At 40.2% G+C, this 16,870-nt stretch overlaps 1 protein-coding gene across 1 annotated transcript in view; it reads left to right on the top strand.

Annotated features, from left to right (window-relative positions):
* The window catches only part of pex14 (peroxisomal biogenesis factor 14), a 91,253-nt gene that overhangs the window by 41,833 nt on the left and 32,550 nt on the right, over positions 1-16,870 (top strand). Inside the window, exon 4 of the mRNA XM_017486870.3 lies at positions 14,288-14,413. Within this exon, the coding sequence (XP_017342359.1) occupies positions 14,288-14,413 (126 nt within the window). The remainder of the gene's footprint in view (positions 1-14,287; positions 14,414-16,870) is intronic.

Here is a 16,870-nt window from a genome sequence, read left to right as displayed (position 1 = left end):
ATATGACGCAATTGCGTATTATACATAAGATATGACGCATGATGGACTGTTCTATAATAGGAAAATAACAATCATGAGATGCGGCATAATACAAAGTGGAAGTGTTTTTTCCCCTCCCTGTATCATCACAGATATTTGCCAACGCTGGCAATATTTATTAATTAAAGATTGACGTATCTTCGTTTTTATCCATTCATGGTCACATTTAATGTTGTGGAACACCCACAAGACAAGTTAGTGCCTACTATCACTTACATTAAAGCTGCTATAAACAGTGATTCCCTCTCAAGTGTCCTTTTTCTCCTCTCTGTGGAAGGTAAAGCAACAACAAAACTCATATTTCAGAGAAATCAGAAAGTGTAAATTCCTTACATACTGAAGACGCTGTGGCGAAAAACTTTAGCACGGGAGACTCCTGACAAAATGATAAACGTCTTCTTTTAGAAAGCCTCACCATAATCAACCATTATATCTTTTTCTTTGTTAAATAACGACACATTTTAAACTCTTTTTAACCAGAATATGATTCCCACCTGTTTTGGGAGTGCTCAATGTTCAGCATTGAATAAATTTGTGATGTCACACTCACACTGCAGTGGTGGTTAATATGAAAGTAGACACTCGGGGCTTTAATAATCCCTATTAGGTTTAAATGTTATAATTTATTCTCGCGGTTGTATACGGTGTTTTACAATAAGCAAAGCTTTAGTCGTGCTGTCCGATATATCTCTGCACCAATGTTATTGTGGAGAGGTGTGACTCGTTTGCCCAGCAGGGGGCTCAAACCCCTCCCCTTTCCCATCGCCCTGCTCACCAGCAGCTAAACACAGTGTCACGGTACTCTACACACAGAAACCCAACAGTGTCCTGACTACATTTATAACAGATTTGCGGTAATTCCTTTGTTTATACTGATTAAAAATCGAGTCTATTTCCATTCGGCCGGTGGAATGGAACGCCAGTGTACTGCTAGAAAGAGTTCATGTGCTTCTTATTAGTCTTGACTTGCGTATTAGCTTTTACTACAGAAACAGTATGTATTAGAACGAGTGCATTTATATAAACGTGTGATTTTCTTTGCAGTCAGAATTACAGTCGGAGCTGCTGTTAAATTATACAACAGTTAGTTCTGGTTCACTGATCTGATTGGACGAGCGGCGTTCGAAGAGTGCTTGTATTCAGGGTGCTGTTTGTATAACCACGCTTGTCTGTGTTCACCGCGTAAAATTCCAGTTCTAACATCAGTCTGATTGAAACCGTTGCTACATTAGCGTTAGCGACATCATCAGCGGACATGGCAAACGATACATTTTTCATGAACATAACTTTTGACTTGCCATCTGACAAGCTTTCATATGTTAATAAAAAGGATAAAGTGAAGCCAATTTCACCGGCTGCACCTTTAACTGGAATGTACAAATCAATGTTTGCCCAACAAGCAGCTTGCCAGCTAGCTGATGGGCTGTCAGTGAGTGTAGCTTCTTTGGGATCTGTTTCCATTAGCATGGCAAAAATAAACAAAACTTTTGGCCGTACTGTATCCGAAATGTCAGTTACTCGATATAAATGTTTTGTTTATACATAGATCTGTTATGTAAAAGCACTATCGTAGTAACGGTCATGCAGTTATAATGAATATACTACGGGTGTGTCTCGATCAGTCCTTGGTTCAGTAGTCAGAGCACTGATCAAGGAGTCGGCCATTTTTATGGGCTTCCAGTGCACCGGAACGTTCGCGCCCTGAAAAAATCCCACAATGCACCGTAAAAACCAGGGCGCATCGATGCTCATTATGTTATTATCCCTTACTGGAAATGACATCATGTTTTCAGAAGCCTCTCACCTTAAAAAAAATAATAAAAATGTTATGGGGGAAGAACTCTCAGTCAACTTCGTCTACAAACGTAAGCAGCTTGTTACCGTTGTTGTGGCTCTCAAATGATTCCTTACGTTAGAGATTTGTAACCATATTCGACGTTCTATATACGGTTTGTTTAATGTGTTTTAAAAATTCACTCCCTTGCCTATGATCCTGCTTGAAGTACTATGACAGAACCGCATGTGATTAAGCTAACAAGTCTATATGACACATAATGCCAGAAAGATATCGGTCCTGCGTGTTGTTGATAAATGCCAGTAGTGATGTTTAACAACGCGAGTACGTAGTCACGTCGCCGGAAATCGAGTCATCGGTGTCCTAATGTGAAGTGAGCCTGTGTCCTTACCACCAGTGCCCGAACTCGTGTACACGATACACTGATTCACCACCTAGGGAGCTGGGCGAGACGCGCCCTACCGCACGCGGCCTATCACAATCGTACTGATACAGTATTCAATACCATACTCTTGCTCGTGCAGTATTGCCTAATTAATTAATATCGTGTGATTTTTTATTTTTTTTTTCTTTTCTTTTTTTTCTTTCTTCTGCAGAAAATTCAACAGCTCTGTGGTGTAAATTATATTCAAGCGTGAGATGTGCCTGGAAATTCAGAATTAGTCATTAAACTTAATAGAATTGAGCTTCAAAATGTAACGAGGAGGAACATAAAGCTGTTTAAAGTTTAAACGATATTTAATACAAAAAAATAAATAAATAAATAAAAAGAATAGGTGAGAATTTCCCATATTTCTGGATTTCGCTTATAGCTTGTAAATGTTTTCTTTGTCTACACAGATGTCTATCCCCACATCGCTAATATATCCCCCCCCCCCCCCCCCACATGAGATCAGATTGTTTCTTGTTCCTCCATAGATTAGCGCATCTTCCTGAAATAATTTTTCTTATCATTTCAGCCCATAAATTGTGTGAGAGTGAGGGACTAATTAATCCAGAAAGCACTGAGATTCTGACCCGGTCAGTGCCAGAAGGCTTAAGAGTTAACATGAGGCTAAATCTATGTTTGCAGACTGTTCTTGCTCACATCATGAAGCTATTATGACTACCTAGTGTCCTTTAGAATTTCCCCTCATCAGTGCATCTCTTTAGCAGCAGGTCAGCTTTATTTATAATTCATAGCTCACTCTTGCTGCTTGCATGAAGTTTATATTGAACGATGGCTTCTTAATTTCTTTCTAATGCTTTCCATTTCCAAATCCACATCCAGTTTGAGTTTTTTTTTTAGTTTGTTATTCAGGTAGTCAGATGGACAGGGTCATTTTTGTGTTTATAGAGCGGAACTAGATCTTAATAATGGAAATACATTAACAGACCTGCCAACCTTTTACGTATTTTAAGTTAGCGCTTGCAGATACGTCGAGAGAGTCTTATTTGTTTTTTCTCCAACAAACAATGGCAAATAGACGTCAACCTGATTGTATAGGTTTTTTTGAACTCTCGGCTATTAACGGACACTTCCCCGGAAGCCCCGCCCCGTTCCCCCATTTCACGTTAATAATATTTCTCCCATTATTCCTCCTCTTAAATCATTTTTCCCTCTGCTTGAACGTTTCTTTTTTGTCAAAGTAAATGAAGATTGTTTTAAGTTCATTCATGTGAAATAGATTTGATCAGTGTATGTTTGACTTGGCTAACGCTAGACAAGTATATATTTCACATCATATAACAATATTTCTTATAGATACTACTGAAGTTTTTTATCCAACAATGATAAACAATAAATAAATTAACTAATAGGTAGGTACTGTCATGGTACATACTGGAGTCCGTGCATATTTGGGGTTTTGCGGTAACCACCAGTAGAGGTCGACCACTTGATCGGTTTTGCCAATTGCTGGAACTATCGGATATCTTCGAGAATCCATACGGATAGTTTTCACCGATAGTCCCGGCTGCGTCCATTGCGGGAGCGGCTGAGAATTGTCCAGTCATTATACAGTAAGAGAATGGCTGCTAGAGGCGAAATTGTTATTGTTACTATTCTTCTTCTCCCTCTTCTTCTTCTTATTATTCTCATCTCATCTCCCTAATGTGCCTAATAATTCAAGATCTAAATGGTAAAAAGTTTTGAAATTTGCCGCGTTGATACTATAGGCCACGACTAACTCCCAAACCAAAAATGCCCCACATGAGCCCATAGGTGGTGCTACAGGCCACGCCCAAAATCTATGTGATTTTCCCTCCGCCCCATAAGTCCAAAATGTCTAAAAATTGTTATACATGCCTTATTTCTCATGGGGAACAAAAAAGCCATTGGGAACCATAAAGTCCACCATGATAGATTTTCCAGTACATTGAAAATTTGTCCAAAACTATGAAAATCTTCCCTCGTGACCCGTAGGTCCGATGGACTTGAACTGTGGTACATATGTGTGGGACACGTTTTTCCTCTAGGGTGATAAGCAATAAGGAATCAAATAAAAACTGGCTGAACTATTTACATATTGGTGAATTGACAACTGTTACACATAGTTCTTGTGTCCATAAATCAATGGAACACTAACCTATGGACTTGATCCGTGCCACACACAAAGAGGACACTACAGCATGTTACCATGTGCGATGGCAACCTCATATCTCCAAAAACAATGACCTTAAAAGGAATAATAATTTATCATTAACGCTAAAATAATGCTTTACACATCCGCTAGGCATAAAACGGATACTCCGATTCAATCACCGGTTCATATGAACACTCTTGACAATGTTGAGTGACAAATCTGAGAAATGTGTGAATGTAAGATGTAAAGTAGATTTATTGTGAATATCTGAAATATGCATGCTCGGCTAAATGCTAGTGCACTCTGCCAGTGGATGTCTCCCTTCCTCCACAGTCTGCGCATGCTCCAAAATTCTCAATGACTCCTCAGGCCCTTTACACGCACTCGAGCTTGGGGCCACGCACATGCATCCATGGCTTTCTGGCAAGGGTTGGCTGGTCTGTCTATCGAATAGGCAGACATTCTTGGCAGATTTGGCCGCAGCTAATGCTAACAGAAACAGTAAGTCGTCTTCTCCAGAACCATGAAGCTCGGTCAATTTTGGTCAGTTTTGTTCTACTGTGCCTCACTGAAACTAGAGACTTACACTTCTCAGAAAGCATGGGTCTAAACAGAGTATCGGCGGCGATACAGGACACGCCTCATAGTTGACACATTCAAAATGATGGCATTTTTACTCCATCAGGACAAACTGTCTGAAAGTTGTTACGCATGCCTTGTTGCTCATGGGGAACAAAAAAATCTCAAGAACCCATAATGTCCACATTATGGATTTTTTTTTTGTACAATGATCATTTGTGGGAAAACTACAAAAAGGAACCTAAAATCTCCCTTTGATCCAAATGTGTTGAAATGTTGTATCTGTGGGATACATTTCTCTACCAGTTCAATTTTGAAATGGGCCGCAATCTTGAGGAGGAATCCGCCGTTGCTGCTTGCCGCTATATTTGTTAGTTGTGTTACTTTTTGGTCCAGTTTGGATGTACATCTTTTATTTACTTTAATATTTATTAATAGCTCATATATTAATATTTATATATTTATTTCATTTTTAAAAAATGTACAGACAGGTACTGCCCATATTAGATTTCGGTATCTGTAAAATCCACTGTAGGTCGACCTGGAACCACCGGGCACTTGAAGGTGGTGTAGTTACGACGTAGCCACCGAACACCGGAGACATTAACATCCGCACTTTCTTATAAATTACTTTTCCTAAAATAGGAAATTCTAGTGTGTGTTTTAACTCAAACAGCCAAGCGGTAGCTTCCCCCACACGTCCACTTCTTGGTTGGTCCAAGAAGTCTTTATGAATTTGTTAAATAGTTTGGCAACAGTGTCGTGTGTGTGTGTGTGTGTGTGTGTGTGTGTGTGTGTTTGTATGATGTGCTTTGCATGTTTCCTTTTAAAGTCCATCGCAACCTTGCGACAGCTTCCCGATCCAGCCATGAGAATGATTTCAATACGTTCTTCTTTTGTCAAAGACATTCTGAAGAACGATATATAATATAATATATACTATGAAGTTGTTGTGTTTTTTTTTTGTTTTGTTTTTTTAAAAAAAAAAAGACTTTTAGCTTAAAAAGTGTTAATTTTCCCAAATGTATGGAAAGTTTTGGGACACCCTGTAGTTATACTGTATGTCTTTTAAATACTACAAGACACATCACATCCAAATATAGAGAAAACTTTCTTACATAAGTTCCTCTCAGTTCTTCTCAGCGTGGGTTAGTACATGTCAAAAAGCATGATATTGGGTTGTTGGATTATCAATACCGTAAATCTTGCTTTTCCCTACTCTGAACAATTTAGTGCCGCTAGACATATTTTGACTCCATAGAATTAAATTCCCAGAGCAATGTGTCCCTTGGGTGTGCTTGGGCTTCTGTAGATCTATATATGTGGATAGAGTCGGCCACATCATGATGTTGAGTTAATAATGATGGAAATTTTTCATATTTGCCAGAGACTTTTGGAAATCTTTGAATGTGGACACTACTCCCAGATAGTGTTATTAACTCAGTACTGCTTCTAATCACTAATGGTGAAGTAATAAAATGTTTAACATGCCATTCAGTGTCGTTAGTTGTAATTCCAGATGTTTATAAGTAATACATTTTATGTTACCGGACTGTTGCATAAACACTTTAGTTGAACAACCCTGGTCAAGGTCAACTGGATAACATGAATAAACTTATATAAAAAGGAATTATGACCGTTAGAACACAGAGCTGTTTTTTTTTTGTTTTTTTTTGGCTTTTTGATTGCGAATATAATTCATCCTGATCCCCGTGTCATGATGTCGAAGCAACCCCTATGCGTCTCGATGTGTAGATCAACAGTGTTAACCTTGATTTGTTTTGGTTAAGGACGTTTCCACCGAGAGTTATGTCTTTGAATAGCGCTGCCGTTCTCGTCTGTAAATTTGCATGTTGTGGAAAATGGCCTTGTGTCAGCAAAGAGCCATTTCTAGCGCGCCTCACCTTGAACAATGTAATTATGTCACGATGTCGTATCACTTTAAAAGCAACTCGTGCAATTTGAAGGCTGGGAGGGAGGGAGACTAATCTGGAGGCAAAGTGCTGAGTAATCTTAAGCCAATTTCACTTTATTAAATTTCATACAAAATTTGCTTTTTCCCCCCTGTCAGAGCCCCGCTGAGTTCACAGAAGCCGTTCGGGCAAACTCCCGTTCGTGTTATTACTGCAGTCTTGCCTCTTTTTTTTTCTTTTTCCCTTTTTTCTTTTGACGGGTTTTGTCATTTTTACTTAGAGGCGAGGTTTGATTTTAAAAGAAATGATGGACATATTTCATATTAAACCGTGCCTTAAATCCACTAGCATAAATAAGAACTATGAGGGTGACCTTTAATTTGGTCTGTTTATAGCTAATCCCCATTAATTAGGGTTAGGGTTAAACCAAGGTCATGGTTAGAAGCTCTAAACACACCATTTATAAACATACCATACCATTTAATCACGGAGTAAGTTCTCGCTTTGATATTCATCTTAATTATGTATGGTACGTAAATTTCCTTGCACACTCGCCTATAACTAAATGCTTTTTCTTTTTTTGCTTTTTTTTCCCCCCTCAATGTGTTCCTAGGAGTAAGATGTGCATCATTTAATTTGATGATATGGTGAAATTAATAGCTGTTATTTGAGCAAAAACTTTTTTTTATTTTTTTAGTTAGATTGTTTATATTTGGGATTTGTGCAGTAGCAGACTTATAAAGGGTATAAACTTGTGTTTCCTTTCCAATATCCTCCACTGCACCTTCCGTATAAAAAAAAAAAAAAAAAAAATTAAATAAGGGGAAAAAAATTGGCTGACCTCCCGAGAACCCCTCCATTACCGGCTCCAACTCAATCACATGCCCAAAACAGCAGCATGTGTCCATCTTAATTTTCCAATAGAGTTTAATGTCATATTTATGTAAATATTTTCCGATTTTGCTGTGTATTAGCGAGGAGAAATGTCAGCGCTCACATAAAATAAAACAATAGCGTCGCGGGCTAGAGTGGGATTCAAATTGGATTCCTGCAGCGGGCAGCGCAGCTGATGAAGGGGAAAACAGGCAGCGCGTTGATTACATGTTGCAGGAGCCTTACACAATAATCTCTCCTCCACATGTTATTTACATGCACTCTAATGCTTTAATCTGCTCTGAGATCCACCGACACACGCTCTCAGTGTGTATATAGAAATGCATGGGCTAATGTTCTGTAACTGAGTTCTTCTACAACAACCTTGGCACACCATGTCTTCATGGAGCTCGCTTTGTGCACAGGGGGTATTGTCATGCTGGAACAGCTTTGTCCTCTTAGTTCCAGTGAAGGGAAATTGTAATGCTAAAGCGTACAAAGACGTTCTGGACAATTTTGTGGCTACAGTTTGTGGAAGAACCGCATGTGGGCGTGATGCTACTCAGGTGTCCACAAACATTTGACCATATAGTTTTAATTCCCTCTTGCAGTTATCCAGTCAGCCAACCATGTGACAGCAGTGCAGTGAATAAAATCGTGCCGATACAAGTCAATAACTTCAGTTAATGTTTACATCAAACAGCGATTTTTTGTTTTGTTTAGTTTTTTTTGTATGTGGCATGCTCGCTGTTGTCAGACAGGCCGGTTTGAGTCGTTTAGAAACTGCTGATCTTCTGGGATTTTCACAGACAACAACAGTGTCTAGAGTTTACACAGAACGGTGCGAAAAAACAACAAAAAAGTAGTCCAGCGAGCGGCAGCCTGTCTGGTCCGATCCCACTGAAGAGCTACTGTAGCAGAAAAACTGCTGAAAAAAGTTCATGTTGGCTAGGATAGAAAGTTGTCAGAACACACAGTGCATCGCAGCTCGCTGTGTACGGGGCCGCAGGCCAGGATTCCTGGCTTTGACAACACCCGATTCCCCAGATGTCAACGGTGATTGCGTTTAGAACTGTCCAGATTAAAAGCAGGTGTCTAGATGATGAGTTTAAATTCTATGCAACTGTTGTAAACACAAACACTCCACCATCTTCAGCACCCACACACACGATGTAGTAGCTTCTTTCTGTTTACGGATGTGACGTGACCACGCGAAGACGAACGACGCTAACCACCATTTCCCGCGAAATCCGACCCGACAGCTCAAATTCTAAATCATTACTATAAGTTTACTGTTGCGAATCAGGGTGAGGCAAGAAGACAGATTTGAACACTGATTTTTTTTCTCTCTTTTTTTTTTTTTTTTTTTTTTTTTATGTACTTGCTCAGTAATTGATTTTTGTTCATTTTGAACCAAAACAAAGTTCCGTACTGCAGCTCTAATGGAGTTATCATTTGTCCATAGATGAATACAGATAAATAGACTCTTTCTGCGTTCTCTAGTGTTCTTCCTCATAGTTGTTTCATTATAGCAGAGGGTCATAAGGAACACAGGAGCACCACTAGTGTAATACTGCACATGCCACACAGGAAAGGATGTGGTTCATCATTCTAGATCTTAATAGGATGGTGTTTGCGGGTGAGTCGATGCGGCTCGCCTCTTGGACAAAAGTGGCAATGACCAAGGCTTGCGGAGAAGGCGAGAGGGGATTGATGTGGTTATAAATTAGTCCACGGCGCCACCTAGCCATGCTTCTCTCTGCCAGTTTGTCATAAGCAGTGGGTGATAAAGCAAGGGAAATGAGAGCCTCCTTTTAAAAAAAAACAAACCCCCCAAAAAAACCTGTAAATAAATGACTGGTCATTATTTAGGACATGTGAACATTCAGTCATGTGAACAAGCACACATGAACAGCACATAACTTATTGACCTCTATCCACTCATGTCCTCCCATTGTCTTATTACATATGGCTTGGGGGGAAAAATACAAATCGTATTTAAAATGTGAGCAATAGTCACTCAAGGGCAACTTATTGCAGGCCTGGTAGGTTAATAAAACAGTGTTTGTCTGTATTCAACCAAAATATTTTAGTAAGCAGTTTTATAATTGGCTGTTGAAGCTTGTTCTTAACCCGTAAAGTCAAAAGCCGCAGAATTATCGCATCATCATCTTAAAAATACTACTACTACTACTAATAAATAAATACAGAGGCAAAAGGAAAAACAGCCTGAAAACCAGAGTCCAGAAAATAGAGCTGTAAATAATCGGGACGAGCAATGGGTTTTCCTTTAAATAAATACCGATCAGGTTTATGTTGAAAGACAATAGAAAACGTAGCCTAGATATGCAGTTTACAGTATTTATAGCTGTAATATCGAGGTGCCACCACCGTAATTTCATGCCCCAATGAGAATGGCAAGGTCATTGCAAATGCTTCAGCTGAGCATGTGCTAATACGGTGACTCATAAACAGGCGCTGTGTGTATCAGGTGCACCAAATAATACAGTATAATGAAATACAGAATAGCTTTCCATTATTGTTCTTTTTTTTTTTTTCTTTTCTTTTTTTTTCTTTTTAACGGTGTCATCATTAGATATAATATATGGCCTTAAAAAAAGTCATCTCCCAGCGGGTCGATTTGAAATAAAAGGGTCCAGGAGGTCGTTGTATATGTTTTGGAAACTGTAATAAATTTTTTTTTCTTTTCTTTTCTTTTCTTTTCGCGTCCCTTCCCTTTTATATGTAAAACTCCTCCCGCCCCCACCCCCCCCCCCCCCCCCCTCGCCTCCCCTCCCCCCGGCCACCTTGTTGTCTTTCTTTTCAAATTGGATCTCAAAGGCCTTTTTATTTGTCGTCCCATTTTCTTTGCAATAATGACATCACAGGCAAGCAGACTAGCTGACACGGCTTCAAAATCGACAAGAAAAAGCGAACGTGTTAATGAATTTGCCTGCGTCTCATTACGTAGAACAAGAAGCATTTTGTAGTTTCACACCAGGTGCTGTTTACGAATTCAAACGACGTGACAGATATGCACGTATTTGTTTATTATGAAGTCTTTAGAACCAAATGGAGCCCCTATACATGCCAAGGTGAGAATAGAAACTTCTCAGGAGGGCTTGATTCTTTCTGGCTGTCCTGCAGGAGGTGATTTGGATCAGGCTAGGTTGGTGTGTGTGTGTGTGTGTGTGTGTGTGGGGCGTGGGGGGTGTCTTTCTGTCTCATTCAATAGTCTGCCACCGTGCAGTCTGCAGCGCTCAGATAAATGCTGAGTCCAGAGACACGTTTTTGCTTATTGGACAGCGCAGACTGACTGCACCAGCTCAGCACATGGCTGCGGCCACTTCCTGCCACTTGCAGCGGCACGCAAGACAGGATGGCCAATATTTGCCTTAAATTATTCAACAATTTTCATGGGCATTTTAGTCCGTGAGACTGAACTACCCCAGCCTTCCGCCCCCTCCCGTGCCTCAGCCCATGTGTTCAGCGCATTTAAAACAATCTCGCCGTGCCTTTGACCTTAACCTAGGGATTTCTGCACGAGTGATAAAAGTGAGTAAATGGTCATTTTAATGAAAATGGTGGAGGTATAAATTTCATTAACACTCCCTCTGACAGGGGAAATGAGTCTACAGCAATATGCAGTTTTTTTTCCCTTCATAAAATCAGGCCCAGAAACCAGATTCTGCTCTGTGTTTTATTACTTTGGGATGATGAGTCTAGTGGTTACACTTAAGTAAATGTTGTTCTCTTTTCATGCAGGAAGGCTAAATGCACCAAATTCTCTTTAGGGTGTACATTTTCAGGCTGGTTTGAGTTATATAGACCGAGTCAGCATCAATCAAAAACATTACAACAATAAAAAAAAAAAAAATGGATATGGATAAATCGGGGAACTCTCTACAGAGTTATCAGAGTTATTTAATCAGGTTTATTTTTTTTTCTTTTTTTTTTTTTTTTTTTTTGTGGAAAAACACAATGCTTTCGGTGCCCCTGTGATTATATACCAAAATGATCAGATGTGTGTACATCTAAATTTTCACCAGTGTCATTCTTGATGTTGGCAAATCTTAATTCAGCCAAATTGCAATTGCTAAGTTTGCCATTCAAATTTGTTGTACCTTAGCGCTGTTGAATTCTTCATTCTGATTGGTCAGATGGTGATGATTTCCTTAACAGCCTGGATTGTTCTAATATGTTATCGTTTCTATAGTAGCAACTTACACCAGGACAATTTTTGAAGCTTCCTGTGAGTAGACGTGTATATATATATTTATTTGTTTGTTTATTTATTTATTTGTCCACCATTGTCTGTACCGCTTATCCTACATAGGGTCGCTGGAAGCCTGGAGCCTATCTAGACTTGGGACACAAGGCAGGGGACACCCTGGAGGCAGGGAACACCCTGGATGGAGTGCCAACCCAACACACACACACACTCACCCATTTACACACTACGACCAATTTAGAGATGCCGGTCAGCCCACAACGCACGTTTTTGAACTGGGGGAGGAAAGCGGAGTACCCAGAGAAAACCCCCGAAGCACGTCGAGAACATGCAAACTCCGAGCCGGGAATCGAACCCCCAACCCTGCAGGGTGCGAGGCGAGAACCCCCTATTATGCGCTTACCCTGTAACACGACAAGCTGCATTTTGTTTTATTGACCTAGTGGGGGAAGAAGAGAGGCTGGTGACTGACGACCATGTTTATAATTGCTACGTTACAGTAGATCACACGACTGTTCCGCAGAATTAAATGCAAACGGATAAATAGTGTGTTGTCCATTAATTAATGAAAAGGTGTTAGCATTGGAAACTTTGTGTAATAAGAGGAAGAAAACACTTGGGAAGATGCTGTTATTGGAAAATAATCAACGTCACGTCACACACAACACTGGTGTTGATTGTATTTATTTATTTATTTATTTATTTATTTATTTATTTCCCCTTATAACAGCACTTTACAATTACTAACCATGTCGACAGTTCTTCTCACATTACGACTGACATTAGATGTGTGTTTAGCATGGATGTCGTTTAAAACAGTATAGAACGTCTTGCCGTATCCCTGTTTTCACCATCATAGCCAATGCTTTCGTGAAGTCTATTACGCTCGTCACTTATGTTGTACTTTTACTGTCGAACACATGTGAGTTGCAAACGCTCTGTTTGGCTCCAGATTCCCATAGCTCTCATCTCCAAGCACACAGCGTATGGCATGGCCTTGGTTTTCATACCCAGCTGACAGTAGACAGGGCTGAACATGCAGAGTCTCTGTTCTCTGCCAAACTCTTAGCTGTTGCTGTACTGTTTAAGCACATGTGCCACTGGCATTTGACACATTTATGATATATGTATTACAGCACAAAAAAAAAAAGACCAGCTTGCTGTCTGCTGTTTAACTGGCTCCATTTGGAGTAAAAGCTCAGCCTTTTGGTTCCCTGGCAGACAGAGTCATATGAAAGTGTGTGGACTAGAGTGGTGAAATGCCCAGGGGGATGTCTCCAGTAAACAGGAGAGAGAGAGGGAGAGAGACGACGCTAAACACACAGTGACAGATGACACTCTGCTGTGGACAAACAAAGGTCACAGAGGGAGTAGGTGTGGTGTTATACGGCACATGTATAAAACTCATTTGTTTAACTTCACGTTTTGATAGAAGCTGTATTCTTTTAAAATCGTCAGCTTTAAAGGGGCACAATTTGTTTTTTATGTGCCAGTTGTGAAGGGAGCTTGTAATGTTTTCACCACTTTTATGCGTTCATTAAATGTCCAAAGCTCAACTCCAGCTGTATGAATAGACACCCTCTAAAGGCCTGTTCTCTTTTCTCTTTTTTTCCTCCCCACACGCTGGTGGATGCAGTTTTGAGTCTTTGTTTACTTCAAATTGTTTAATAAAGCCAAGACGAAGACCAGTGGCTGCACGAGGTGTTGGAAATAAACCCCCGGTTTTTTCCACAAAAGGGAATGTTAAAATTAGATTTTTTTTTTTCCTCCCTTCACCCTCCCCCTCTCCCATGTCATTTTCCATCAGAGACCTCAATGCAATTTAATCATGACTAAAATCATTAAAAAAGATCTGAAGATTAGATTATATTGGCATTTGCAAAATTATGTAATACATTTACATTACAATGAAGGAATTAAAATAATGCATTTTATCTGTCTGGGGTTTCGAAGAGCTCCACCTGGGGAAATAAGGCAGCTGTAAATGGACGAGGTCTATCTCGCTGCCTGGACTGCCAGTAATGGGGAAGATCTGTGCCGTGCCAGTCAGGGCAGCATTAACCCTCTAGAGCTGATGCCTGTGATTATTCCTCGTAGCATCATTGCAGTTAACCTAGTTTAAGTCAGCGCTGGTGGTCGAAGGTTACATATAATCGTGATCTGTAATGATGGACTATGTAAGTGATGTCATGATTCCCATGTCTTGTTTCGAAGTGGCGTTCGTGGGAGTGTGTTCATTCATTACGGTTACACAGTGTAACTCGTGCTGCTCTTGATTACTCTCTTCACCCAGGTTTGACCGATGAAGAGGTGGAGTTGGCCATCCAGCGCTCTGGCAGTGTTGAGGAAGCACTGGCTCTGAGTCCATCAGGACCGCCTCACATCATTCACAGCCCGCCGCTTGCTCCGGTACCGCACAGTGAGTGTTACAGTACCAGTATTTGTCGTATGATGACTATTGCTTTGTCCAGACTAGCGGTGTACAGCATATAGTTCCCTCCACTAATATTGGCACCCTTGATAAATATGAGCAAAGAAGGCTGTGAAAAATTGTCTTTATTGTTTAACTTCTTTGATCTTTTGTTAAAAAAATTCACAAAAATACTCTGCTCTCATGGATATCAAGCAATTGCGAACATAATATTATTAATAAAAAAAACCTTTGTTAAATGCAGTTTGTTATTGGCACCCATATGAATTCATATGAGAAATATGTTAATTATAATTATTAATATATCGAAGTATATTCCCATTTTTATTTCACTTTTTTTATTTTAATATACCTGGGTGACTAGGAACAGGAAATTCGACATGTTCAACCATGACTTCCTGTTTCACAGGGGTATAAATATGAGGTAACACACAGGCCAAATTACCTCAGTCATTCATAACAACGGGTAAGACCAAGGAATAGAGCTGTGACGTGCGGCAAAAGGTTGTTGAGCTTCACAAAATGGAAAGTGGCTATAAGGAATTAGCAAAAGCATTGAAAATGTCGATTTCCACCATCAGGGCAATAATTAAATAGTTCCAGTCAACTGGAAATGTTATGACTCAACCTGGAATTGGACGTGTGTCTGTATTAACTCAACGCACTGTGAAGAGGATGGTTGAAGTGGCCAAAAAATCTCCCAGGATCACAGCTGCAGAACTGCTGAAGTTAGTTGCGTCTTGGTGTCAAAGTCTCCAAAACTACAAGATACCTTCATCACCACAAGTTGTTTGAAAGGGTTTCAAGAAAAAAATCCTCTACTCTCATCCAAAAACAAACTCAAGCATCTTCAGTTTGCCAGACACTACTGGAACTTCAGATGGGATCGGGTTCTCTGGTCAGATGAAACCAAAATAGAGCTTTTTGGCAAAACCCCAGGTGTCCGAAAGCCAGCACTGTCAGTATGATCTGTGAATTCTGACTATGACAGTTTCAACTACATCACTCGAGTTGAACTCAGCTGTACTTACCCGCCATATTTTCCAACACATTTAATTTGTTCTATTTCCCAAAATATAAACAAACGAAAACTGGTGGCATAAGTTCAACTACCGCGACCCTGACCAGGCAGTTGTAACACATTATCAGTTCGATCCAAGTACTGTATTCGTATTGGGATACATTCCCTGCTCTCACTAACTTATATTATAGATTACCTTCAATCAGAAACTTTATGGAGCTCCTGTCTAACAAGGCTACAGCCTAGAATTCAGCATTTCCATGCTCAGTACTGTATAAGCCAGATTAAAGTTGTGCAAATGAACGTTGGAATGCTGGTTGCCCTAACATGATGAATGCCTGATCAAATCGATTATAAGATTCTGGATATAAAATAAGACCACTGCACCTATTATCAGTAAGAAAGGGATGGACAGTTTTGCCTATCCTGGAGTAGGTGTGAAGTCAAAAATCACAACCACTTCGAAAATGTCAGCTTTGCAGTAAACTAGCTAATATTTCAATGGTTTGTCTGGTCTAGGGTCATTGTGTGGAGGCCTGGGAAGACCCTTCACGTGGTGACTGCTTTCCTGGACAGAAATATGTTCCTCTTTCGTGTGTATATCAAGTTATAGCAGTTTAAAGTGTGCTTGGTGGGGTCAAGGGTGAAAAGGGAGAAAATTTCATTTAAAGATTCTATTTTCCGACTGCAGCACAGCATTTTGACAGGCAGTATCTGATTACAAACTGAACCGATTAGGGTTTTCTAGCTATCCAACAAATCCTGGTCCTCAGATTAAGATTTTATTGCATTAAGGTTTTCGATACCTGTAGTAGACCGACTGATAGTTTTTAGCGGCGTGTTTGTGAAACTTTGCAGGAAGGATAGGCATGAATTATATACAAAAATTAAATCAATGAAGGGTTAAAGTAGCTTATAGGCAGGGGAAAAAAACCCCAAAGAACATCCATCCATCTTCTACCGCTTACTCCTTTTCAGGGTCACGGGGAACCTGGAGCCTATCCCAGGGAGCATCGGGCACCAGGCGGGGTACACCCTGGACAGGGTGCCAAGTCCATCGCAGGGCACAATCACATACACACTCACACACCCATTCATGCACTACGGACACTTTAGCCTAACATGCATGTCTTTGGACTGGGGGAGGAAACCGGAGTACCCGGAGGAAGAACATACAAACTTTGCACACACATGGCCCTGGCGGGACTTGAACCCAGGACCCTGGAGGTGTGAGGCGAACCTGCTAACCACCTGCAAAGTGACTTTTTTTTTTTTGACGGATTTTCCCAGATTGCTGACGGTCAACAAAAAATTACTGCTGGGAAATGCTTGTTGATGTAATGTTTTTAAAAAAAAATTCGTCAACAATGCATAAACCAGACCGAAACGCCTGTGCCCGGATTCACTTAAAACGCTTTGAATTT

The sequence above is a fragment of the Ictalurus punctatus genome, chromosome 15, assembly GCF_001660625.3.
Source record: "Ictalurus punctatus breed USDA103 chromosome 15, Coco_2.0, whole genome shotgun sequence".
NCBI lineage: Eukaryota > Metazoa > Chordata > Actinopteri > Siluriformes > Ictaluridae > Ictalurus > Ictalurus punctatus.
This window is presented reverse-complemented; position numbering and strand designations above follow the sequence as displayed.